Below are 25,606 nucleotides of genomic sequence, written 5' to 3'. Positions count from 1 at the left end.
AATGTCCCACTGCAGTGTTTTTTTATGCTGGCTGTACCTTCCACTTAAGTAAATGGTTCTGAAATTACTTGACTTCATTTAGCTTGAAATACTAAAACTCCCATTGTAAGTTACAGTCCCATGTGTTATTGCTTCGGGGCAAGTCTTACATAAATCTTTGGGACTCCCTAGTTAACAGGGATAGGATTGTTGGTTTCCTCCATATGGCCATGCAGTTACAGCTTCTGGAGTACCGAATCACTGAATCAAAATTATAGTACTTCTTCCTCTTATTCTGGGTAACAATATTCAGTCTGAGCTAGAATTATCATGCTATAGCTCTGAAGTCTATGTGAGTTTTCTGCACCTGAACAATTAATTGCATCCATTAGTATGTCAATGATTTCCTTGAACTTAACATAGCTATCCCTTTGCAACACCCCCATGTCCTGGGATCTAACCGCATAAGGATCCAATCTGTAGGTTCAGTCAATGTGGTGAACCAAAATTTAATAGCTCTCAGATGTGTCTGTTTTAACAGCTGTCAAGTGTGCCATGGAGGAAGGCAACCCATGTAGGGTTGGAATCAGAAAAGTAACCCTTCACTTTTTTTTTTTAAAAAAAGCATTAATACCTGGCCATTCCTTTAATTCTGATGAAAAAGCAGCAGCAGAGCTTCACTCCAGAACATGTGCCATTCCAGATGGGGACCAGCACTGGTTTACTGCTAAAACTTTCCCCATTCCTTGAGGGCATTTGCCCCCAAATGTTCTGTTTGCCATAGACAATAGGACAGCTCAAGAGGAGCATAAAGTCAATGCAGGGCCCCACAAGGGGGTTATCTCTAAAGTTGTCAGAAAAAAAAAGCATGACTACCATGAATCGCTTTGCCTTCCAGGTTCATTACTGTGTACACTATGTATATAATACTGACTCTTGCATGCCAGTTTACTTCAGCAGTATGTGCTAAGATGGTTTTTCTAGATACAGTAGTTTTAAATCTTCTCTTGTACATACTCCTCTGCAGGTCTAGCTGAGGCCCAACTAACTTTCATCACAGTTACGTATTTACTGTTTTCTATGCGAGATGCTCAAGTAATGCTTATTGGTGGGCAAGCTATATAAATTACCCTTAGTGGAGCAGAATAAGAACTTCTGAAGGAACTATTCCAGTGGTGTTAGAATGGTGCTGTAGGCAGCTTTTTGAAATATACTTGAGAAACTTTGACAGTAGCTGCTTGTTCACATTCTAAGGCGATATTTGTGTTCAGGCATACTTAGCATGGAGGGGCAACATTAAGCACAGAGGTGCTGCTATAAGTCTCCTGTACTATCTACAACCTTGTGTGATAAGGTCCTAAATTGTACTGGGAGCCTACCCTTCTGTAGCAGGCTGTGCACAGTTGCCATGAGCATGTGGGATGGAGCTGTGTGACTGGGGGGGGGGGGTAGGACCCTTCATGCAAGCAATTGCTGAACTGTAACTAGGTAACCTTTGGCCCTCTAGATGTTGCTGAACTGCAACTCCCATAATCCCTGGCAGTTGCTAACTGGGACTGATGGGATCTGTGGTTCACCAACATCAGGGAGCCAAAGTACTCCACACCTGTTCACTTTTAAATAAAACATAGCAGTATACTCAGCCCATTATTATTTTTTACCTGTTTCTTGGAAATTGCACCATCAGTGGGGAGTAGTGTTTAATCAAAGGCCATACCATTTTAAACTTAATATATTTTTTATTCTTTGTAAATACAATGAGTACAATCTTAACTTCACAAATCAGTTAATCCATTTTTGTACAAGAGAAGTTTTACTCATTCTATGATACTTCAAGTGCTGGTTCTCCTTTCTCAGTGCTAGTTCCTAAAACAAATAAAAACTTGAAAAGTACAGCAGTTATCTTTTAATTCCCCCCTACATTTCCATAAGTGTATTCTCATCAAATTAAGCAGCTCATAATATGTGTGTTTTGTGAGGAGTGGTGAGAGAGAGAGGCTTTTATTAGAACCTGGACTTTTCTAAAAAGCCACTAGAGTATTAGGTTTGTATTGAACAACCATCCTTTTCTTCCATTGTAAGACGGTTCAAAACTTTTTATTATAAGTCAGGTACCTTTTTTGCACATCTCATTGACAAAGAGTTTGACCACCGTTGCCTTTGGTTTCAGCACTATGCCAGTGGGACAGCTATCAGTTTGCTGTATCAATCCTCTCCTTTTTCTTTTATTTGGTTTTGCTGTTTAGTCTTCGCTTAACATGCATTTTTTTAAAAAGAAAAGAAAAAACTTTTTATTTAAAGCTCTTATGTCTGAGATGGTAATCTGAACTGAAATGTTGGCCAGACTTAGACGTAAAGTCCACCCCTTCGTGTGTTTTTTAAACAAGGAGGCATAGCCTATTGAATTCAAAAGGTATTTGCCGGTGTATTTCTTAAAAATCCATGATGAAGGCCACTTTTATTATTACGTTACAGATGAAGCAAATGTTTCTATAACCTGGTATTCATTGTTGCCTCTCATATAAAAAGCATTCACTTGAACAAGCTACTTAAAAAAAACCAAACCATTTTTGAAGGCCACCTCATGACACATGACGACAGAACAATGTTTGGTTACCCCATTTTTCAAAGTATGAAGAAACAACAACCCTAAAGGACCTTCTTCTTTATCTTGTCACATCTGCCAACTAAATGGCAGACTAGCACAGCCTTTGTTAACTATGAATGACAACTGAATTGGCTCCACCAGGAGAAGCAGCAGCCAAGTTCATTCTACAGCAGGTTTTTCCATGGAGCACAGTATTTTCCCACCCACACCAAGGACTTAATGTTGCTCTGTTCAAGGCCGCAAAACCATATCTATTGGGTATATTTTGTCACTAGGTTAAAACATTTCCAGGCTCCAGCTTCTTGTAGAGTTTGTTAGCTGAGGCTTGCTCTCCATTGATCGAGAAGTTCTTCACAAATGGTGACCCAGATCATTCTCATTTGCTCCCCCCTCCCCAGGTCAGTCTAGATGTCACTGGATTTGTACATATCTGAAAGCAGTCTTGTGATTGGCACATTCCCAATGGTTTTTTTGAAAAATACTTCTTCTATTGTGGAGGGACTAATCGAACGTAAAGCTGGCAAAAGCAACAAGAGTTTCCCGAAGCGACAGGGCTGTGTGGGGTACCTGGAAGGCAAGCATGAGAGTTAATGCTATGGATATAAATAACACACATAATATTTTTATGCTGTTCATTGCCTTCCTGAAAGCCAACAATCAAAATGACAACAAAATACTATACTTTAAGAAATCTGAATGTGGTAAAGTGCAAAGGTGGACAGAATTCAGGCTTGTAGAATCTACTTTTTTTTTTACCAGAACCTCAGTTAAAGTAATTTTCACAATAGTAACTCATGGGATAGATGCACATTAGAATTACAGTTATGGGCACCTCTGAACACACAATCAGCCCAGAAATTTGCAGTACCAGAACCGCTCTCCAGTCTTGTCTGCCCACAGTGCCATTCCGGTATTCTGTCCCCCTTCTTTGTTTCAGCAGCCTAATGAGAGGAGGGCTTTTTGCTGTTGATATCACCAGACAATTGAGAATTGGAAACCCTTACCAACCTACTACAAATCCCAGAGATCTTCCAGTAGATTCCAATTTATTTGCTGCCCACTATTGGTATAGTGGATGGAATGAAGGCTGGACTGGCTGAGATCTCTGCACAGCCATAAGGTCCTCCCATTTGAAATCAGTGGGATTGGTTACTTGCAGAACTGTAGCTTGATCCTACACTTTGATGATGTAACATGCTCCCCTCGCCACAAAAAAATCAGTTAAAATTATAAAAATACAAATTTTCACCCATGAAAGCATTCCAAAATTCAACAAGATTGAAATTCCAGGCTAAAGCCATCTCTCATTTACACAACAGATTAAAAGCCACTTCACAGAAGCAACGTGTCTGAAAAATGCTAATACAGTTCGTACCTTGCAAGTTGAACGGAATCTATTCTGGAAGTCCGTCCGACTTCTAAAACGTTCGGAAACCAAAGCTCGGCTTCAGATTGGCTGCAGGAAGCTCCTGCAGCCAATCGGAAGCCGCGGAAGCCCCATTGGACATTCGGCTTCCAAAAATAGTTTGCAAACTGGAACAGTCACTTCTGGGTTTGTGGCGTTCGGGAGCCAAAATGTTCAGGGCCCAAGGTACGACTGTAATCTGATTGTGAAGAGAGAGAAGCTTTCTGTGCTGTTGTTGTTTTAAATTCATTTTGTTTCTCATCAGGTATTAAACATTTATTTCTCTTCCCCCTTTCATCTGAATCATTTGCCTGGGATGAATAAACTTACTGCAGGTACAGCAAATTAGGAGCTTGAAAAAAAATGTATTCAAATCTAGTGTCCTCACCTAGTATGAATGTAGCTGTTCAGGGTGAGCTGAGCTTCATCTTGAAGAGCTGCAATGGCGGCAGCATTTCTAAAACTTCTGAGTTCAGAACCGCTATGCGTAGGTACTGAAAAGCAGATTGACCACTCTTCACTCATTAATCAGAACAGTCAATATTAACTCGATGCCAACTAATGTTACACTTCACCACTTAACTCCATAGCACCACCTACAAGCATGAAGGCACATCTTGGTGATTCCATTTCACAGCTTATGGCATTCTACAATTTCAGTTTGTCAACATGTGTCCCACCCAGAAAAGCTCCCACAGATTTTAATAAGTGTAAAGCGGTGACACATTTTCAACTAGCAACAATAAACAGATGAGAGCAACACTGTTACTTGTTTTCATTTCAACCTCCAATGGCCAACCCAATAAGAACCTTGTGGACTTCCTTTGACAAGATACTCAGGCTTGGGCCTTGGTCAGGCATCCCCAAACTTCGGCCCTCCAGATGTTTTGGACTACAATCCCAATCATCCCTGACCACTGGTCCTGTTAGCTAAGGATCATGGGAGTTGTAGGCCAAAACCTCTGGAGGGCCACAGTTTGGGGATGCCTGGCCTTGGTGAACATTAAAGGGCTGAGAATATACCGGAATCCATCTTTGAATGCTTATGATCACCAAATATGGTGTGTGGAAGGCAGCATTTAGATGGCCAGTCTTGGTCAATCATAAAGTTCACAATAGGATGAAAAGGGAGACATGACTCTTAAGTATGATGGACCCAAGCTATTGAGGGGTTTATAGGTCTGCCCCCAGTAGTCTCTGCAATACAAAATTTCTCAGACTCATCAAGATACCAATATGCTTAATTCTTCAGCAACTGAGGACACAATTGCTTTCCTGAAAAAGCCCCCTGTATTCCATGGAATTTTAAAAGAGCCCATCTCAAGGAACAAGGATTGGTACTCATTTTATATTGGAATTTTCTGCGTGTCCCAGTTGAGAAGTGGCTCTGCACTTCAGCCCACATCATTAATCTCTGATGTTCGTTGTAATCTGCTATTGGAGGTAGGACACTGGGCCACTGCACAGCCTACTGATAGATGCCAAAAAGGCTATTTTTATATTCCCCTTACCAGCTTTAAAAGTGACGATGCATTTGAGACAGGCAAATTCTGTAGCATCTAACCGAAGCTGTCTAAATCTAGCCACAACCTCTTGTAAAGCCTGTATTTCTGAGATAATCTTATTCAGCTTCTGAGAATCTGTGTTGTCTCCATTCATTCCTGGAACACAAACATGGGAAATAAATACACTAATAGGTCATCTGAATGTATTTTATGGATTGATTTCTGGAAAAAAAATTAAAAATCACATGTATCAATAGCTATTCCATTGTTACATTGAGATCCGCTTCAACACAAAACTAACTATAATGTAGGAAAGTTAGTATGAAATCTTCTGTTGGATGATAACAAACACAGTAATTTGCATTTAAATGACAATGCAAGCAGTCGTGAATGCAACAAAACAACATTATTTGCATTTAAATATAGATTTATAAATGACAGGTATACTCTATTGTTCGGAAGGGATTTGTTATTCTTTACATGTTGTCCTTTTTTTCAGTAATGTATTTTTATGGTAATTTCTATAACAAAGTCATTAAATTGTGCAATTCTTACCAGACACAGCCAGTAGAGTGTTAGCATCAACTGGAATGGCCCATTGTGCTATTCCTAGAACAAACAGTTCCCTCCAAGCGTCTTCCAAAAGCATCAGCTGTCATACAATAGAGGTACGATATAACATGGTGTATAATTTATAGATTGATAAACAATTTCACTATGTAAATTTCTGTTGTTTTAGAAATGGCTTTAAAATGCCTGCGCTGTTTTCTCCCATCCCCACTCCTGCCGGGAACATTTTAGTTCTCGCTTTCTCATCTTGATTAAGAGCATCCATGGATATTATAAAACACCACATATTTGATGCTCGGGTGCTGCTTGAAAGGTATGGCTTCAGCTGTAAGCTCCTGCATAAAACCAACAATACATGAAGCTCTTCTTGTGAAAGTTGCACAAAAGCGCTACTCTATATAAAATGAACATTGCCCATCCAGGCTATTTTCCTTCTCCCACCACTGAAAATATTGGGGGGGGGGGGAGAACCTATTTTCTAGGTTGAATTTGACTTCCACAACTAAGCATCCTCTTTGTTTTTGCAACCTTCTTGTCATCATTTGTCTCAAAGAAGTTGTGATGTAATATAATAAATTGATCTGGTTAGGGAAGCAAATGACTACCATACAAGTTTTATTATAATTTGTATAGAGCTTGCAGATAGTCCTTTCTCCTTGGGTTTGTTTAGGTAGCCGCATGTGGTTCCAGGGTACTTTTCCTCTCTCCAGGACAGACCTGGCCCATTGGACTAAATCAGTTGCGTGGATTGCACAGGTAGTGCTGGTGTTACGCAAAGTCTTTTGTCAGGATAGATGCACACAAAGCTTGTCAAATATTGGACAAAAGGGACCAGAAGACATTGTAACTAACTGGGCCTCCTGCATCCCTTGGTGCTGTTCTCCCTGCTGTATAATAGGGTTGTCTGGAATTTCCTGGACATAGCTGGTATTCAGTCCCCCTTAAGCACCATCCGGTCGGGAAATCGCTGAAATGTCCAGGAAAATCCAGACGTATGGCAGCCCATACTTTTGTGTAAGGTTACCAGATGTCCCTGTTTCCCGGAGACAATCCCCGGATTTACAAATAAGTCCCCTGACCAAATCCATCTATTTAGTAGGAAGTTGAAAAGCGTCCCTGAATTCACTGAAAATAATCTGGTAATTTTACTGTGTCCAAATTTTCACTTTTTGAAATATGGCAACCCTACTATGGTTTCACTGTCAACCACTTCTATGGATAATGATGGCATTCAGCCACCAGGTGGTGGTAATGTTGGCTAACTTGCTACAAAGCTGCTCAGCTGTGTATGAAGCCCCATCCCATTCTCCACTGGTCAGGAGAAGGCTAAAACTCGCAGGTTTCCCAGCCTTGGGGAGCCAAGATTATCCAGAGATGACCTTCCTATATGACTTTGAGATTCCTGATAGCCCTTTGGGAGTCAAAATTTGACAACCTTCCCATATTGACAAAATCGGTCTCCAGTGTTTTGAAGACCAGCCACTCTGCTGGCCCAAAATATTTTGCTGTCTGGGGCAAAGGACAAGACAGACACTGCATTCCTGTTCCACATACAGAATCCAATTGGACAGGCAGCAGAATCTTACTTTGGCGCTGAAGATGCCACAACATCTTCCCCCATAGCTGAATGCAGCATCTATGATAATAGGAGGTGCACAGTGGGCAGATAAAGTCTTTGCTGTTCCCAAGTTGAGGTGCAAATGACTAAGTTATAAACAACAGAATAATTTAAGTATAAAGAACACATTCTTTGTTTTCTGTCTCCTTCATTACTGACTGTGATTATTGGAACTATGACTTGCATTTGATGTAAGTGGGAGGGCAGCAGAAGAAAAATGTCTAGACAAAAACCCACAGTTCAGAATTTTGGGTAAGCCAAAACTTTGCAACTCACAGTCTGGTCTATAAAGCCCAGAGAGGATAATGGTGCAGTTAGTGAAATCCTTGGGCTTTAAAAGAGGGATTAATTTCATGTAACAATTCATGCAACTTGCCTTTAATTTTGAATGTTAGATATGCAGCCAGTTCATTTAAAATGACAGGATAATCTGATTCCTGACATGGATAATAGGCCTATTTTACAGAGATCTGTTCAGTGATCACGTTAATCTGCACTAAGCCATTCCTTGTATATTGATGGGACTCTCATTTCTGAGAAAGTTTCTTTCCCCCTTTACTTTTCCTAGGTCTCAGTTTCTCAACTGGTATGTTCTTTGGAGAAAGTTCTGCGGTAAAGCAAACGAAGCCTTCCCTTAATTAGAAGTCACCCTTGCTGGTGGCAGGGCATTTGCACTGGAAGGAAGAATGTGGAGGATGGGGTGTTGCAACTAATTTAATTACAGTAGGAGAATACGTAGTCTTTCCCATAAGGCAGGAAGAAGCAGAGAGATGATTGCTTGCTTTAAGGTAAGCAACATTTTAATTCAACGGGAGTAGGCATGGTTAGGATTGCTAATGCTCTTATTGCTCACACCCAATTTAAGCTGACATAGTAGTAGTAGTAGTAGTAGTAGTAATTATTTGTTTATTTATTTATTTATTTATACCCCGCCCATCTGGCTGGGTTTCCCCAGCCACTCTGGGTGGCTTCCAACAAAATATTAAAATACAGTAATCCATCAAACATTAAAAGCTTCCCTAAACAGGGCTGCCTTCAGATGTCTTCTAAAAGTCTAGTAGATGCTGTTCTCTTTGACATCTGATGGGAGGGCGTTCCACAGGGCAGGTGCCACTACTGAGAAGGCCCTCTGCCTGGTTCCCTGTAGCTTTGCTTCCCGCAGTGAGGGAACCGCCAGAAGGCCCTCGGCGCTGGACCTCAGTGTCCAGGTAGAACGATGGGGGTGGAGACGCTCCTTCAGGTATACTGGACCGAGGCCGTTTAGGGCTTTAAAGGTCAGCACCAATACTTTGAATTGTGCTTGTTTAAAACAAGTCAGGTTTTGGGGGGTGGGGGAGGGGGAATGTGGCTATCAAAAATAAATAAATTAGCTAAGTACTGCAGACCCCCTGTTTTTCAAAAGCCAAGCTATGGACCCCCTACTTTTGAAATCTCTGGTAGTTTTTGTTATGTGAATGGTGCCACAGACCCCCCCCCCGGTTGGGTTACATGGTCCCCCTTGGGTCCTCGGACCACCAATTGGGAACCACTGGCTATGAGAAACATAGCCCACTCCTATACCAATGTGAATCAATGTAGCTGAAGCCCTGATGCAAGTAAAGTTTTGCCTAAGTTCTGTTGACATCAGTGGGAGAAGGGAGGCACATGACTAACTAGAGTCCCACTGATTTCAGTAGCACACGAGTGTAACACCGCCACAGTTCAGATGCTTAGGGGCTCCAACACATATAGTCTGCCTTGAGCGCACAGGGCACCACTGAACTCTTGCTCCAACAGATCACATGGAGAAGCCAGTTGTATTAAATGTTAGCTTCACATGGAGGCAGATATGTTGCTAACATGGTTTCTGCATTTCCAGATGCCTTTAGTATCCAAATCTCAGCAGTCTTGCATACCCCCACCTGGAGGAATCATCCCAAAATAAATAAATGAATAAATAAATAAATAAATGACACCTTCATGCAATCCCCATTGAGTTGACAGTCTGCTGAAGGCCCCACACCTTCCTGCAAGGGATCACGTGGGAGTTTCTGCCAACCAAGCTGGTTTTGGGGTGGCAATGGACTGTGCTAACACCAATAAACTGCAAGCATTACCCAAACAATCAGTTTGATTAACTCTTACGGCTTTCCTGAGGATTTTAAAAAGCAACACGTCTGCCTGAACACCCCTGAACTAAGACATGAAGCAAGACCAGGGTTGTCATATTTCAGTGAAAATCTGGACAGAAAAGTTGTTGAGCTTTTTTTTTTTTTTAGTTTTGGCAAAACAACAAATAAAATAAAATAAAATGCCGTTTTTGAGCTGCCCACATGGGCTGCTGTACATCCAGATATTCCTGGACATTTTACTGATTTTTGCCCAGATACTGCTGCTGATTCTGTATATGTCTGGGAAGTTCCAGGTGTCTGGCAACCCTAAGTGAAGCTTTCTCTTTGATGCCCCCCCTATTGTGGATCTCTTTCACCTTCAATGGAGGCTTGCCCCCCCCAAAAAAACCTGTAGAGAATAGGCAAGTGACATTGCCAGGGACTGTGTTTGGTAACCTTTCATGATAATGATTGCCTTTGTTTTCAATTATGCTATGACTTTGACTATTACACCCCCTATTGTTCTGAATGTTTTACCCACCTAACCCTTTACAAATAAATCCAGTCTAGCAATCCTACTAAAAGCCAGGAATATTAACCACAAACTCCAACCAAACAACTCACTGCAGCACATGGTGTGCTACAAAGAAAGAGGAGGTGCTCTGCAGAAGGGGTTTTGCTCTGCAATCAGCCGCAGGTGACTCAAGCAATTCATGAAGGTGAAGGCTGTCCAGTGGCTACTAACCACAATGGTTTTGCTCAGCTTCCACTGTCAGAGGCATTATGCTTCTGAATACTGGTTGCTGGAGACAGCAGCAGCAGTGGATGGTGCTATTATGCTTAGGTTCTGCTTGCCGGTGTCTCACAGGCATCCAGTTGGCCACTGTGAGAACAGGGTGGTAGACTAGATGGGCCACTGGCCTGATCCAGCAGGCTCATCTTATATAATTAAGTGAGCCAAGACTCATACTATGAGAGAAGGCAACTGGAAAGGAACCTTTTAAATTATACTGGATATATACTGGATGAAGTATATATGTTTTAATCCATCACTTGGCTAACAACAGCACTGATAATCACATGGTCTAAATCAATACAGAGCAATCAGCTTAAGAGAAATGTTGTCACACCCACACCCACACACCCAATTCTATATACTGGTAAATCTTACCTGATCTTGTAATGATAGAGTAGAAAAAGCAGGGACACTTTTAGCCCATTTGATGCTCATGAAGAGAAGCCTTGCCGCAGACTCACAAACAGATTCAGTAGCCACTTCGTAGAGATACATGGGAGTGCCACTGACTTCGTGTGGGTACTAAAATTAAAAGGTTGCATAAAAAAATATTTTAGGAGGTAATCGGCATGAGCTTATGTTTGTCAAAGAGCTGCTTATTTAATTAAGTACTTGATTATTGAATCTGGGTCTTACAAAGGAGAATATCAGCAAAACAAAAGAAAGAAGAAAAATGGTTGTGGAGGATTTTAGAAACCACTGGCTTAACCAACTATCTTACGATACGCCCCCACCCCAGAAAAAGCTGATTTACATAGCTACTCAATTTTGGTAAAGTGAATGGTAAATATTTTGTTTGGTTTGGACAAGTATCAAGGCAATACACAATTAAAAGTCAAACTGAAGAATTGAATATGTGCTTAAGAGGCACCACATCCTGCCTTTCACGCTTCATGCATAGTCAGTAAGTGGATCCTGTATTTAGGAAGGTTGATGCTCAGACTAAATCTACACGTGCAACAGAATGAAGTTTTAGTAGAATATACTTTACCATTCCAGACTATAGGTGAAGGGTGTTTTAAAATGCTTCCTGACATAACATTCTCCCTGTAAGTAAAAAACTAGCACAGTCAGAGGAAGGGCCATGCTGGATTTTTTTGTCCCTGATGTGCTCATTTTCCTCTTGCAAGGGGATTTTTTTTTCTTATGTGGTGAAGCATTCAAAAATGCACCCCTTCTCTTATTCTGCTGCATATGTAGCCCAGACCTCAGAGGTGAATTTGGGCAAAAATGGGCAGTTCCTGTAAGTTATTACAGGAAAAAAACATTACGATGTTTGAGGGAAATGTCCGTAACCATCACTAAGAATATGCCGTAACCATCAGGCATAAGTATTATGTGAGTACTGTACTTCCAATTTGGATTCCACTGTCAATACTGTAACAGTTTAAAACTGGTCAGAATAAAACTGGGACATCCTGACATATTTGTAAAACTCTGTTTCTCAAAGCAAGGTAATTTAGGTTTGCCAGATGTCTTTTACTGCAAGGTAAAATGTTTTTGTTCACCACGTCCTTTGCTATCTGATGAATTTTAAGTATTCCACTGACAGTTTGACTGAACTTGATTCAACATCTTGAAATGTTTTGTGATATGTAGCACCTTGAAATGCTCACATGGCAGGCAGCAAATAATTTTTTAAAATCCCAGCCAGTAGTGTTGGGAGCTGATTCAAATTGGGACCACAGCAAGAGGCAAAAGATTTAAGTCCCCCTAGCCCCTGCCCTTGGTCCCATTACAGATTGTCCCCCCTTTTATGTCCCCCTCCCCCCCAAAAAAATCCCAATCTGCATCTCATCTATCTTGGTTCTCAGTCCTGACTCAGTTAGTGAGGGATGTTGATTTAACTTGGCAAGTATTAAGAGACTTTCCCCCTCTCCTCCTCCAGGTGCCCCAGGAAATTGGTTCCCACGGGGTCAGAAGAACCCCCAGAATAGCACACAGGGGGGTAGTGGTGGGATTCTATCTTGCAAGCTGATATGCTTGCACAGTTGGAATGTTTGTAATAGTGGTACCTTGAATTCCACGCCCCATGCTTGGGCTGGAGCCCCTAGCAACAAGTTTGCAGCAGTGCCATCATGTGAAACTATTCCTCCATACATTAATGGGTGGAAATTGAGCATGGCAATCGTATGGTTTAACAATTTTAATGATGGGTTCATATTGCTTTTAAAGGTTTTTACATTGCTGTACACCACCCTGATCTTTTGTGAGAGGGTGGCATATAAATACTTTTATCAAACACAGTCAATGAATAAGTAGTAAGAATGAAGACCACCCATCTGTGCTCTACCCTAAAGGCATTCTGATGACTTTGGAACTATCTGGCAGTTTGGAACACCTACCAGGATAACTGCTAGCATTGAAAAGGAACCAATATGCAGTATGGTTCATATGGCTTGACCAATTTACTCCCACATGGCACACCAGTCATGTCAATCATTTAACTTTGCAATATGCATCATATTTTAAGACATACAGTGAATATTTTACTATTGATTTAGGCTGCCATCCTGGAGAGGCTTCCGAGGAAGTAAACACCACTGAGACTTCCTTCATTTTTACTCCAATGCATTGTGCAGAAGTCTTGCTTTCACAAATATAGCATCATTAATTTATCAGGAAGTAATTGCTGCACAAGCCAAATGAAGAGGAATCAAGATTGAGGAGGCCTCATTCCATACCAATATCACAAAAGGTCTGGTTTCTTTTTCTAAAGTCTCTCAGGATAATGATGTATTTCCCCTGAATCAAGAAGAAGGAGGAGCTGACCTTTGGAGTTGGTTGAGCCAGACCCACCAAGGTCTGCCTTTCAGATGTTGTAGAAACTGCAGCCAGTTCTAGATTGTGAGGTTCCAGCTGAGTAACAGCAGTGAAGAAAGCTGGGGCAGGTAGAGCTGCAGAGGGGAAATGTGGCGTGGCTCCATTATCCTCCTTGTGTCCTCTGAAATACAGAGCGACTTGTTTCCTTATTGTGGAAGTTCTTGGTCCCCTTTCATGTTGAACAGCTGAGAATAAAAACCTGCATTAGCATGCTACTTGGAATTGGGGGGGGAAAAATCTTTTTGAAGCCCACTGAAACTTCTAATGGGATTAACTTGCTATGCGATACATCTCTAATCATATATAAAGAGGCTAAACTCTGGTGGTTGTTTGCTATACAGTATTCAAGCACCACTTCACTATTTGTTGACTTGCTGTGATGTCATGACATGCTCATATATGTTCTAATTCTTGAGAGTGAAGAGCAATTGAGTACATGGTATAACTTCTGTGAGGAAAGTGAAACATTAATTTGGCTAGGAAGGAAACTCATACAGCAATTCTATATTGGGGAAAGAAGTAATGTGTTAGACAAGGGATCTTTTGAGAATTAAAGATGTGGAATGAGGGGGCAGCAGGAATAAAGAGTTTGTTTTAGGGTGGGAGCTGAATTTCATCTAGTAATGTGATCAAATATTCAGCGTCAAATCCCCAGTGATATGGAACTATTTTAAATTATGACTAAGGGAGGATTCAAATATTCAGTGATCACATGAAACATAAAAAGCATAAAGAGACAAACATTTGCTGCTTACAAGACTGAATAACTGACAAATCAAGCAGCCTCACTAGTCTTCAAAGGGAAATTAACATAATTCCAATATAGACAACCACATCAGGAATATCACCAAAGAAAATGAATAGCTTTCCTGTTTGGGTAGTCATTATTCAAATATATATTGATTATTGTAACTTTGATATGAGCAGAACTAGAATCTCTATTTTTTGTAGCTCTAATTCAAATTAATTGCCTGACACAGGGAAAAGTAAAGCATCCTAGTCCCATTTTAGAGAGTGGAGAAAAGAAGTGTTTGATTACCAGGACAACTTCATGGAAATGAAGATATGTACTTTCATCTACCAGCAGTGGGGAACATTTAGCTGTCCACAGTTTGCTGAACGGCAACTTGCATCAGCCCCAGGAAGCATGGCCAATGGCCAGGGATGATGGGAGCTGTAATCCAGCAACATCTAGAAGGCCAAAGGTAACCCAAATCTGATCAACACTAATGCAGCAATAATGTAATAACAGTTAGATGATGCTCCTCTAGATGCACAGGTGCATATTGTCCCTGCCAATCTACACCCACTCACTTTCATCAGGGATGGGATACCCAGGACCTTCCAAGTATCTTTGGGCTTCAGCTCCCATTAGAATGGCCAGCTGTCAGGGCTGATAGGATTTCTAGTCCAATAACATCTGGAGATCCAAAGGCTCCCTATCACTGATTAAGATGTTGGCTCTCCTATGTGCAGCGGCATCTGTAACCAATATGCACATGGGAAAAGCAGATCTTTGGACTGCAGGTAGGAGCATCGAATGCAAACCTGCACTTGCACATGCATACCCTGTGAGTGGCAATCGCTTGCTTGATGGGGCAGCTGGATTTGCTTTATCATCCATGATAAGTTGAAATCGTGTCCTGCTGGAAGGATGACTGTTGAGAATTCTGGGACCCTGTCAGTGTAGCTATTTAACAGCTTTTGTTTGAGGTTCTTGGGTCCATTTCCTGATATATTGTCCTACTGACATATCTGGGAGCTCTTCATTTTTTATTTGTATGCAATCTTTCCATGCATGTCTGCTTGGAAACAAGTCTCACTGAGTTCAGTGATTCTCACTCCCAGGCAAGATTGCATAGGATTGCTGCCTTTAAAATGTAATTTAGGATAGCAATCATTTTCCTGATCAGTAGTTGTATTTCAAAAGGGTCTGATTATGGAAAGTTACTTGCAAGCCAAAAATATAGGCAGATTAAGAGGTTTAACTTTGTAAAGTGAAAATATAGTTACTTAGGAGGGGTCATAGAAAGAGAATTTTGGGAGACTGTCAATATTGATAGGAACCCTAAGGACATATCCATTCTCTGGACAATAGTTTTCACAAGCGCTTGATATGTTTGCTGTCCATTTCTCTCTGTTTTTTTTTTTTTGTGGGGGTGGTGGTGGTGGAAGGATGCACAAGTACCATCTTTATTCATGTTGACTTCCAAGCATTTCTTCAGCCGACATGCCCTGCATTGATTCCTATGCGTCTTGTCCACTGGGCAGCCCCCCTAAAAAACAGAGACATATTTCTGAAAAGGTGGGTCTCAATAAAGAAATTCTGAAACAGGAAGGTGTCTGGGGATCCTACTAAGATGTGTAGACCCTTTCTCCCTTCTGCCACTCTCACTTCTTTTAGAACCTGTGCTGGATTATTGCCAGAAAAAGAAGTATGATGCCCTCCCAGGGATCTATGAAAATTCCGTGGGGAAGAGTAAACATTAAAGGGGCGTTCTACAAATCTCTATATAGACATCAGCACGCGGGACAGCTCCCTGGCACTTGGAGCCTTCGACTGATCACGATCCTCCAGCTTCGCACCCCACCTGCCGCCCTAGAAAGTATCTTCTTCCCCTCGCGTATTCCTCGGTTTCTTGCCCCTTGCTTTGCCCGCAGTCATAAATACCTAAGCGCCTAAGGTAAAGAGCAGGACTTCTGTGTCAAACAACGTGGCTGCCAGAAAAACAAAATAAAAATCCCGGACATCTTTCTTTCGAAAAATTTCCCTAGAGATTTGGTTTTAGTTGAGCCCTAGGCATCCAGACCTCAACTGAACCTGACTACTAAATAGACTTTATAGACTGAGGGTGCAGTCCTATAGGATTGCGTGGAGACTATGATTAGGATTCGGTGTGCAGAATACATCACCTGCTGAGCTGTGGGTAGGTGTTTGAAATCTGAGGGTTCAGGCTCGAGGGAGCTGGTATGAATTTGGGGCAGGATCCAACCAAAGCTAAGTGCCGCTAAGTCTCCTTTAAGTAGGATGTAGGATAGATGGAAACCGCAATAATTATACCTACATAGGAGAAAGGCCAAGGGTACTCAGTGGGACTTACTCCTCAGTAGATATGCGCTTTACCCCCCCCCCCCACTGAAATCGAAGGCGCTTCATTTTCGCTAAATTGTGCCCTCGGATATCTCAGTCCCCCATTCCCTTTCAAAATCGAGCAACGGACCAGAAAGGTGAAGCTGCCCGTTGTATTATTTCACTGTAAGATCAGATGTATTAGTCTGGGAACATTAATCCAAGCAATCAAAGCTGAATCCACTTTCGTGCATCCCTCAGCTTATTTGAGCAAGGCAGTTGGAGACGATAATCTTCTCGTTAACGATCACCAAAAGAAACTGTTTTCCTTTATTAAATGCCCTCCGAAGCATCACTGCACTCTGTTTCAGGGATGGGGAACCTGTGGCCATCCAGATGTTCCTGGACCAAAATGCCCACCATCCCCGAGTAATGGCTATACTGGCTGAGGCTGGACAACATCTGGAGCGCCCCAGCTGAGCTTCTCCACGCCTGCTATACTGGAATCCCTTCATTACTTGGCTCAAAACAAGGCTTACTCCTATTGCAGCCCAAGAGAACAGCCATAGGAACAGAAGCAGTTGCATTATACTTTGCCAGACCACAGGTTCGTCTAGCTTTGTCCAGAGTTGCCTGGCAGCTGCTCTCCAGTTTCAGGCAGGACCTTCCCTACCTGAAGACACCAGGGATTGCGCCTGGGATTTTCTATGGGCGAAGAAGATGCTCTGCCGCTGAGCTACACTCCCTCCAATCCTCTGGCCAAGCAAGGTCCAGTGGATTTTGGCCGGAATTCATCTATACGTGCAACCGCTGCGCCACAATTCGAAGCGAGCTGCACCCATTTAAACCTCCATTTGCCACACCTCGGTTAAAGGCAGGGGGGAGCTGCCTGCCAGGGTGTGAGCGAGAGTAAATTCCCAGCATTGCCTTAGCTTTGCACCGAGAGGGTGGTAGCATAGCTGCCAAGTTTTCCCTTTTCTCGCGAGGAAGCCTATTCAGCATAATGGAATTTCCCTTTAAAAAAGGGATAACTTGGCAGCTATGGTGGTAGCTTTGCACCTTTCTACTCGGAAGCAAATCTGACTCTGTTTTGAGGGCTTCTCCCCGCACCCCGTGGCCAAAGCATGCTGAGGAAAAGAGTTGTTTTGTAAAAGATCTGTACCCGGATCCCATGCATGTCTACTCAGAAACAAGTCCCCTTTGGTTTCCAGCAGGACTCCTTTCCTGGTACACATGCTGCTGTAGTCGGTCATTACAACAGCAGTAATCGGTTACTTTGGAATCAATCCCTGGTTCTGCTCCATTTTTTCAGGGAATAATGGGCGTGTGAGTATGGCTGTTAGAGGCTGAAATGATCACTGGCCTGTGAGTGTAGGCAATGAAGAAATGCTCAGTATTTAAAGTAGCTTGTTTTACAATGAGTTTTGGATTGTTCTCGAGCCCCCGAGCTCCCTTCTAATCCCTCTATTCATTTTGTAAGAATCCTTCTCCTTTGTTCGAGGGCTGTTTAACTTTTGTGGAGGGGGGGGAGGCGAGGGTGGAGAGAGAAAAAGAGATCAAAATATGGATGTTTTTGAGATTTTCTTTTTAAAACACCCCCTCCCCCCCAAAAAACCCCACCAAAGTTGCAACTATGCCATTTAAATGCTCAAAAAATCCTGTTTGGTTTCTTGCAAAGGGAGTTTTAATTAAATTTTGTTCCAACTGAGTTTGGCAGCCCCACCCTAAACTTGGTGGTTGGAAATCCCATGGTTTACCAGGAATCTTCCAAGCACACTCAGGAACAAGGGACTCAGCAGCGATGGAAAACACCCAACGCAACGTTCAGGGAGAGCAAAGTCTATCTCTCTAGCCTGGTCTGCAGTTGCAGCAGAACTAGATGGTGGAAACGGGGTCCTAAAGTTGGTCGGATATCCTGCAGGCTGGATGCCCTGCTTTGAAAAGCCCCTCTGAAAAAAGGCAAAATTTCCTGCAAGTAGAAAACGGGGAGAAATGTTCCAGTCCAGCCTGCTATACTAGATTTCTATTTGCAGGGGGTTCTTTTCTTTTTCTATTGGGGAGCATTCCGACCTGTGTCTGGACTCTGAAGTGGCCTATTATTTGGACGCCGCCTATTCCCCTGACAGGAGATCCAGGCGGCTTACAGAAAAGCTCCTTCTTTCCGCAGCCGACCTCCCGACCCCCTTCCGCTTAAGTCTCCTCTACGTGATGTTCCTCTTCCAGTCACCCGAGACTCCTCGGCCTCCGTATCCGGCTTCACTCCGCCCCCTCGACCTTCCGCCCCACTGGATGGGGTGGGGTGGGGTGGTGGAGATCGCGAGCTCCTCCCCTGGTTGCGCCCGCCCAGAAAAGCGAGGAATGGCTTTGGCCCCGAAAGGAGGGCAAGTGGGCGGAAGGAGGAGGCTGGGGGTGAATACGGTACCTGGTTCCCAGATTTGCAGACGTAAGTGCGGTTCCTTCGGATGCTTCGCTTGAAAAACCCGGAGCAGCCGTCGCAGGCATAGACGCCGTAGTGCTTGCCGGAGCTGCGGTCCCCACACACTTTGCACGGGATGTCTAAAATCCGGCCTGAGGGCGAAGGCGAGAGAAAGAGAGAGAAAAGAAGGTCAGCCCTCTGGCATGGTTAAGTCCGTGATGGGCATCAAAGCCGGGATAACGGGGGCCTCTCCAGCAACCAGTGATGCGGCTCGACCTCAGACCGAAGTCCAGGCAAGTCCTCCTGCTGATGACAAGGATGATGAGAAGGAGGGCATGTATACCCCACCTAACATCCAAAGAGCTCAAGGCGACTTACGTGGCTCTCCCCCTCCCCGTTTCATCCTCACAACCACCCTGCGAGGTAGGGTTAGGCTCAGGGACAGTGACTGGCTGAAGTCACCTAGATTAGCTTTACAGCTGAGCGAAGATTTCATAGAATTGTTGAGTTGGAAGGGACCATGAGAGTCATCTAATCTAATGCAACTGTCTGCAATGCAGGAATCTTTTGCCCAATATGGGGCTCGAACCCATCATCCTGAGATTACGTGTCTCATGCTCTACCAGCTGTCTCCCTGGACCTTGGCTGACATTCTAACCCAGGCTTCCTCAACCTCGGCCCTCCAGATGTTTTGGCCTACAACTCCCATGATCCCTAGCTAACAGGACCAGTAATCAGGGATGATGGGAATTGTAGTCTCAAAACATCTGGAGGGGGGCCGAGGTTGAGGAAGCCTGCTCTAACCACTTCACCACACTGGCTCTCTCTACTCAGGGATTGGCAGATGAATGGAGAGGGGGCACATCAAACAGGACTGGCATCAGTATTCCTTCTTCTTTTTAAAACTTACAGTCAGGGAGTTGCAGGATGCATGATCATGGTTACTGATTCCAGTTTCATTTTAAAATATACAGTACTGCCCTTTTCTGCAAGAAAACGGTACTTGTTCCCAAGTGAATGAGTTAGCATCAGGGCAGCAGGAACATTTTATTCCATTTTATTCCAAAGGTCATGGTGGTGATGTGATTTAAAGCAGTGTTTCTCAACCTTTTTTGGGCCACGGCACACTTGTTCCGTGAAAAAAATCACGAGGCACACCACCATTAAAAAAGTTAAAAAAATTAACTCTGTGCCGCCCTATATTATAATTATGACTGTAAGAAACACTTGCCAAATATTGCTTTCCGGTGGGTCAGTGGTGTATATTGGCGGCCGCCAGGCACGTGACAATGCAAATCGCCCTTCTCGTCGCCGCACGTCGCGGCACACCAGCCAGCGTCTCGCGGCACACTAGTGTGCCACGGAACAGTGGTTGAGAAACGCTGATTTAAAGTGAGTTTAAATGCACATGCTGTTTTTTTTTCTTTTTTTAAATCGTAATGGACTGGATAAGAGGCAATAAACTGGATCCAGATAAGACTGAGGCCCTGGTAGTGAATGGGTCCTGAGACTTGAAGGATGGGAGGTGGCCTGCTCTTGATGAGGTTACACTCCCTCTGAAGGAGCAGGCAGTAGCTTGGGGTTACTTCGGGTTCCATCATTGTCACTTGAGTGGCTTCAGGGTCACAGAGTGCCTTCCATCAGCTTTGGCTGGTGGCCCAGCAAACTTCTGATTTCTGTTGACTACGCTCTGGCAACTTCTAGGTTAGATTACTGCAATGCATATACATCAGTGACTACAGTATCACATGAGCACTGATCCAGAGCATATTTTCTACAGCGTTTATATTCACTTACATGTAAGATTGACTTGTTAAGAAACTTCTCATATCAATTCTTACAAGTCTGGCTGATGAAGAATTGCTAAATATTGGCTGATGAAGCATTGAACGAAATAGATTGGTTATCCAGAAACTCTGTTCCGGCGATATTTGGTGACAGACTATGTATATATTGAACTTTTGAATTATTCTACCGCGACTGGTGAAGAAGATTTAGAGACTTTGGTTGCAATAGCTGATCATTTATATTAGTTTATAAATAGTGCTTAGTGCCATTGCTATTGGCCATCGTGCTGTGTTATTTTATTCAGCATGCATATACATGGAGCTGCCTCCGAAGACAGTTTAGAAACTGCAGCTGGTGCAGAATTCAGCAGCCAGGTTGCTCACTGTGGCAAGATAGCCTGAGTGCATAATAATAATAATAATAATAATAATAATAATAATAATAATATTTATACCCCACCCATCTGGCTGGGTTTCCCCAGCCACTCTGGGCAGCTTCCAACAAAATATTAAAAATACATTAAAACATCAGTCATTAAAAATTTCCCTAAACAGGGCTGCCTTCAGATGTCTTCTAAAAGTCAGATAGTTGTTAATTTCCTTGCACCAATCCTGGCTTGACTGCATTGGCTACCTGTTAGTTTCTGATCCCAATTCAAAGCACTGGTTCTGACATATAAAGCTTAGGAGCCCCAAATCTCAAGGACCACCTCTCCCCACCTGCTCTTCTTTGTAGGTCTGGAGGGTGGCAACACAAGAGCAGGACTTTTCAGTGATGGCTCCCTATGTAGGGATATCTCTTCCCAGGGAAGCTTGCCTGGCACCATCATTGCATAGCTTTTAGGCACGGGGTGGGGGCAGACATTTAGGTTTTTGGCTTTTCATTATCATGGCTTCCATGATTGAGTGGGATGTTTCAATCCACCTGTTTAAAAATAGAATTGCCTTTTAGATTTTTTTTTGTTTTCTTTTAACCTGACTTTAATGTATTTGTTTGTTTTATATTGTAAGTAACTTAGAGTTACTTTGGTAAAAAAGAAAGTGACCAGTAAATAAAATAAAATAAAATAAATAAAGCAGTCCTACATATTAGGATTGTAGAAACAATTGTAAAACATGGAATTACCAGGAGGTGATGGTAGTGGTGAGAAAATCGGTGTTAACGGTGGGCTTCACAACTAAAGTAATACACATGCTCCTCTTTTTTTAAAAAAACATTAAGTTCAGGGTATAAAATTAACTTGTTGCACCACTGTCTGCACCCAGCTTTTCGGGGACTTCTCTCTGGCTACATTTGCTTTGATCAGGAGGCCAGCATCTGCAAGTCCTCTCGTGCCATGTTACAAGAGTAGCAGCAGAAATTCTGGCTGCAGGGTGCGGGAATTAGACGGTGGTAAACTCAGGCAGGACTTTGGGGTAGTAGTCCAGAGTCTCATCCAGCAGGAGGAGGACCCTCAAACGCAGCAGGGTTGGGATATCACATTGTGGAGGAAGTGAAGTACCGGTAAGAAGCCATTGCCTATCTAAAGACAACCATCCCCTACAAGGCAGTTAAGTCCTCACTTCCCCTCTGGAAACAGAAACTTGTACTTCCTTAGTGTTGCTACCCTAAGCTCTCCTGCACCCCCAGCCTCTGCACGTTCTCTAGGAATGAAGCAATAGTGATTTCAGCAGGACTTCCGGGCGAATGTGTACAGGATCCCCAAGTGACTAGGAAAGCGGTCCATTGGCTTACTCTTTGTTCAAACAAGCATGGATTTAATTTATGTCTTACATTCATCTCCTGCCTTAACTTCCAGGAGCTCAGTGTGCATAGTTTCTTTCCCCACTCCATTTTTTTAACAACAACCCTGCGAGGTGGGTTAGTCTGAAACATTAGTGATTAGCAGAAGGTCGCTCATGAACCTTCATGGCTGAGTGGGGATTTTAACTGGTGCCTCGCCAGCCCTTAATCCAACACGCCGCTGCTACACGCAACAACTTTATAGTTCAGTCTATCCATGTTTAATCAGAAGCAAGACTGAAGCCCGGGGGGTTTTCTTCCAAGTAAACTTGCTTGGGAGTGCAGCCTTCTTCTTCTAGCTCTGTTTGGAAGTAATGATATGTAATCCTGAGCTGGCGGGAACCTGAAAGAGCATCGAGTGTCCAATCCGCTCTTACTGAAACCTGGTAAAGAAGGAGAATCTACCACCTTCTCGGAGGCAGCCACTGTGGAACAGCTCTTAAAATCAACCAGGTTTTATTTCGATTAAGGGTACATTCCTAAAGACACCTGTCAGGTGTTAAGTCCTACGGGAAGTCGGGAACGAATGGGGCTTGCTTACGAGAAAGCAGGCAGAGGCTTGTCCGATGACTAGGGCAAAGCCCAGTCATACTCTGTGGGAAACTGCTAAGTAAACACATTTAGGATTGCGCTGCGCCATCCTCTGGTGCGCAGCCGGTGCTTTACAGGCCCAGACGAGAATTTCGCGTTAGGTGGGTTATGCCTTAATGTTCTGTGTCGAAGAAAAACCGCTCACCTAATAATACACCCCAGTTGTCTTCTCACCCCACACTCTTGAACTTTCTCAGCCAGAAAGTCCTATTGATGCCAACGGTCCTTACTCTCAAGTAAGCGCGTCCTCACCTGACTAAAAGGAACAGGCTCAAAGCTGATACCTGCAAACACCAGCATTTACTGGGCGATCATCTCAGCCCACCATAGTTTCATCCGGGGCGATTCCGAAGACCCCAAGCCCTCCTTGCAAATGCCTTTGGGATCGTGTTTAGCTGTCAGCCTGCGATTGTGGGCAAGCAGCATCTCCGGAAGCTACGTTACAGCCGCTGGAACTTGCTGGCAAAATTCAAGGCGCTTAGGAGAGCAGCACTTCAAAGGTCAACGGGTAGTTCTCGAGGAAAAGTTTTGAATGCCCCAGCGCCAGCAGTTTCATCTCTGAAGCTGCAGCTCCTTGCACCCCCGCCACAACTGGAGGCACCACGGAGACTGCAATCCTACGGTACGTAATGCGGGCTAATACACTCTGCAAACAGCGAAGGCATTCGAAGGATTGCGTTGCGCCTAAGAGGGTTGCTCTGGACTGGAGCATGGGCGTAGCCTGGACTTATTTTAGAGGGGGCAGGCTTTATGTTGGGCAGGGGGCAGAACCGAATTACCTGCGACGCAATTGGTCAGTTAGTTAAGTATTTTTTATTTATTTACTTGATTTGGTGGGGGGCAGCTGTCCCCTCTTCACTCCTATGGCTACGCTCATGCTCTGGAGCAAATGTATTTGTTAGAATAAAATAATAATGGTATTGTAAAAAGTGAGGAGGACTGGATCGGATTCGTGCCGGGTCCCATACATTTGCAACCCAGAGGAAAGACCTCCTCTGTCCAAGGTGTACAGCAGAGGTGTGTGGCCTTAGAACTGCAGAGGGCTTGCTTCCAAGTTAGGCTGCAGTCCAATCCCCACTTACCTGGCAGTAAGTCCCATTGAACTCAGCGGGGCTCCCTTGTGAGTGGGCAGGCATATGTTTGCAGGGAGGGCAGCCTTAAGCTGTAAACTCTTAAGATGGGGCGCAATGAAGTGGAAGGGACTTGGAAGATTTAGGTGCAAGACACCATCCTTTTGCAGCTGAGCAGGCTGAGATCAAGAGGAATATTCGCAAAAGAAGACGGAGCTTCCAGCCTTTACCTCTCCCCCCCCTCTCTCTGTATGTGCGTGTGTGTGTGTGTGATGGCTGGTTGCCCGAATGGCGTCGGGGGTGGGGGCACGGAATTCCGAGCAGATTCTTCCGCTTTCTGGAGAAGCGAGGCCGGCGAGAGCGCTGCTCTGAGACCTGGCTTCTGGGCTTGGGGCGGGGCCCTGAAACAATGCCTCCCCGGCAGACAATAGGGACATTAGATAACGCGTTAACTTAATGATTTCCCCCTATGGAGAACTCGTTTGACTGCCTCCAATCAGCGCAAGCTGCCAACCGCGGCCCGCTTCTCCTCCAAATGAAACCCGACAGCTGCTATATGCGGGGCCGGCGGGAGGAAGGGGGATTAGGTGGTGGGGCGCGCTGGGAAGCGGAGAGAGGGGGGCGCGAGAGAGGGAGGGAAGGAGGGAGGGATCCTTCCAAGAAGGAGGGAAAGAGAGAGGAGGGGGGGATCAGTCACAACAGGTCCGGGGAAAGGACAGTGCTCAGGAATCTTCAGCCCTCCCCCTCGAGTTGAAAAGTGAAGTTTGGCTGCTGTGTGAATGTGGGTGGTGGTTGCGGGGGGGGGGGGGAGCGGGAAGGTAAGCGATCTCCAGGAGAGCCGGGCGAGCCAAGCTTGGCTTCTGGAACTGTGTAATTACACGCCCTCCTTGCCACCTGCCTATTGGGTCACCAGTGACCCGTCAAAAAGAGTAGCATGGGAATTCGCATTGCAGACAATGGCCACAGGGGAGAGCACTCGACTCCCCCTCCCGCCCCTCCCCTGCCTCTCACACCGCTCTTGGCCGTCTCTCTCTCTCTCTCTCTCTCTCTCTCTCTCTCTCTCTCTCTCTCTCTCTCTCTCTCACACACACACACACACACACACACACACACACAAGTCCTTCAGGCAGCCACTGCTGGACTTTACACTCTCAAAAAAGGGAAAAGGCAAGGAAATCGGACATGCCACGGTGCGATCCCCTGGCGTTGGATGTCACCGCTCCTTAATCGGACAAAACGCGCGCAACTTCTTATGCAAATCCAAAACTCGCTTTCTGGGCTTCTGCCCCCGTTCCTCGCTTCTTTTTGCACTTGCACAGAGGACGCGCATCTCAGCCTCGCTCTTTTTCATCTCTCACTGTCTCTGCCCCACAAACCGATTTCAAATGCCCGCGTAGATCGATAAGACTTCACGTCGAAGTGCAGGCGGGAGGTGCCATGCCACCGAGGATGAGATCCCCCTGCACCGGGGGGGGGGAGGGATCCTTGAGCTACC

At 44.1% G+C, this 25,606-nt stretch overlaps 1 protein-coding gene across 1 annotated transcript; it reads right to left on the bottom strand.

Moving 5' to 3' along the window:
• Positions 1–1,703: 1,703 nt before the first annotated feature.
• Positions 1,704–24,177, bottom strand: NR2E1 (nuclear receptor subfamily 2 group E member 1). Its single transcript, XM_088666252.1, has 9 exons — positions 24,124–24,177; positions 18,887–19,078; positions 15,583–15,670; positions 13,344–13,579; positions 10,947–11,093; positions 6,053–6,149; positions 5,504–5,653; positions 4,381–4,486; positions 1,704–3,154 (listed from the first exon to the last, which is right to left on the bottom strand). The coding sequence occupies exons 1-9, from the start codon at positions 24,175–24,177 to the stop codon at positions 2,992–2,994; spliced, it is 1,233 nt and encodes a 410-aa protein (XP_088522378.1). The 3' UTR covers positions 1,704–2,991.
• Between the last annotated feature and the right edge of the window lie 1,429 nt (positions 24,178–25,606).

Source organism: Zootoca vivipara, chromosome 3, assembly GCF_965207765.1.
Source record: "Zootoca vivipara chromosome 3, rZooViv2.hap1.1, whole genome shotgun sequence".
NCBI lineage: Eukaryota > Metazoa > Chordata > Lepidosauria > Squamata > Lacertidae > Zootoca > Zootoca vivipara.
This window is presented reverse-complemented; position numbering and strand designations above follow the sequence as displayed.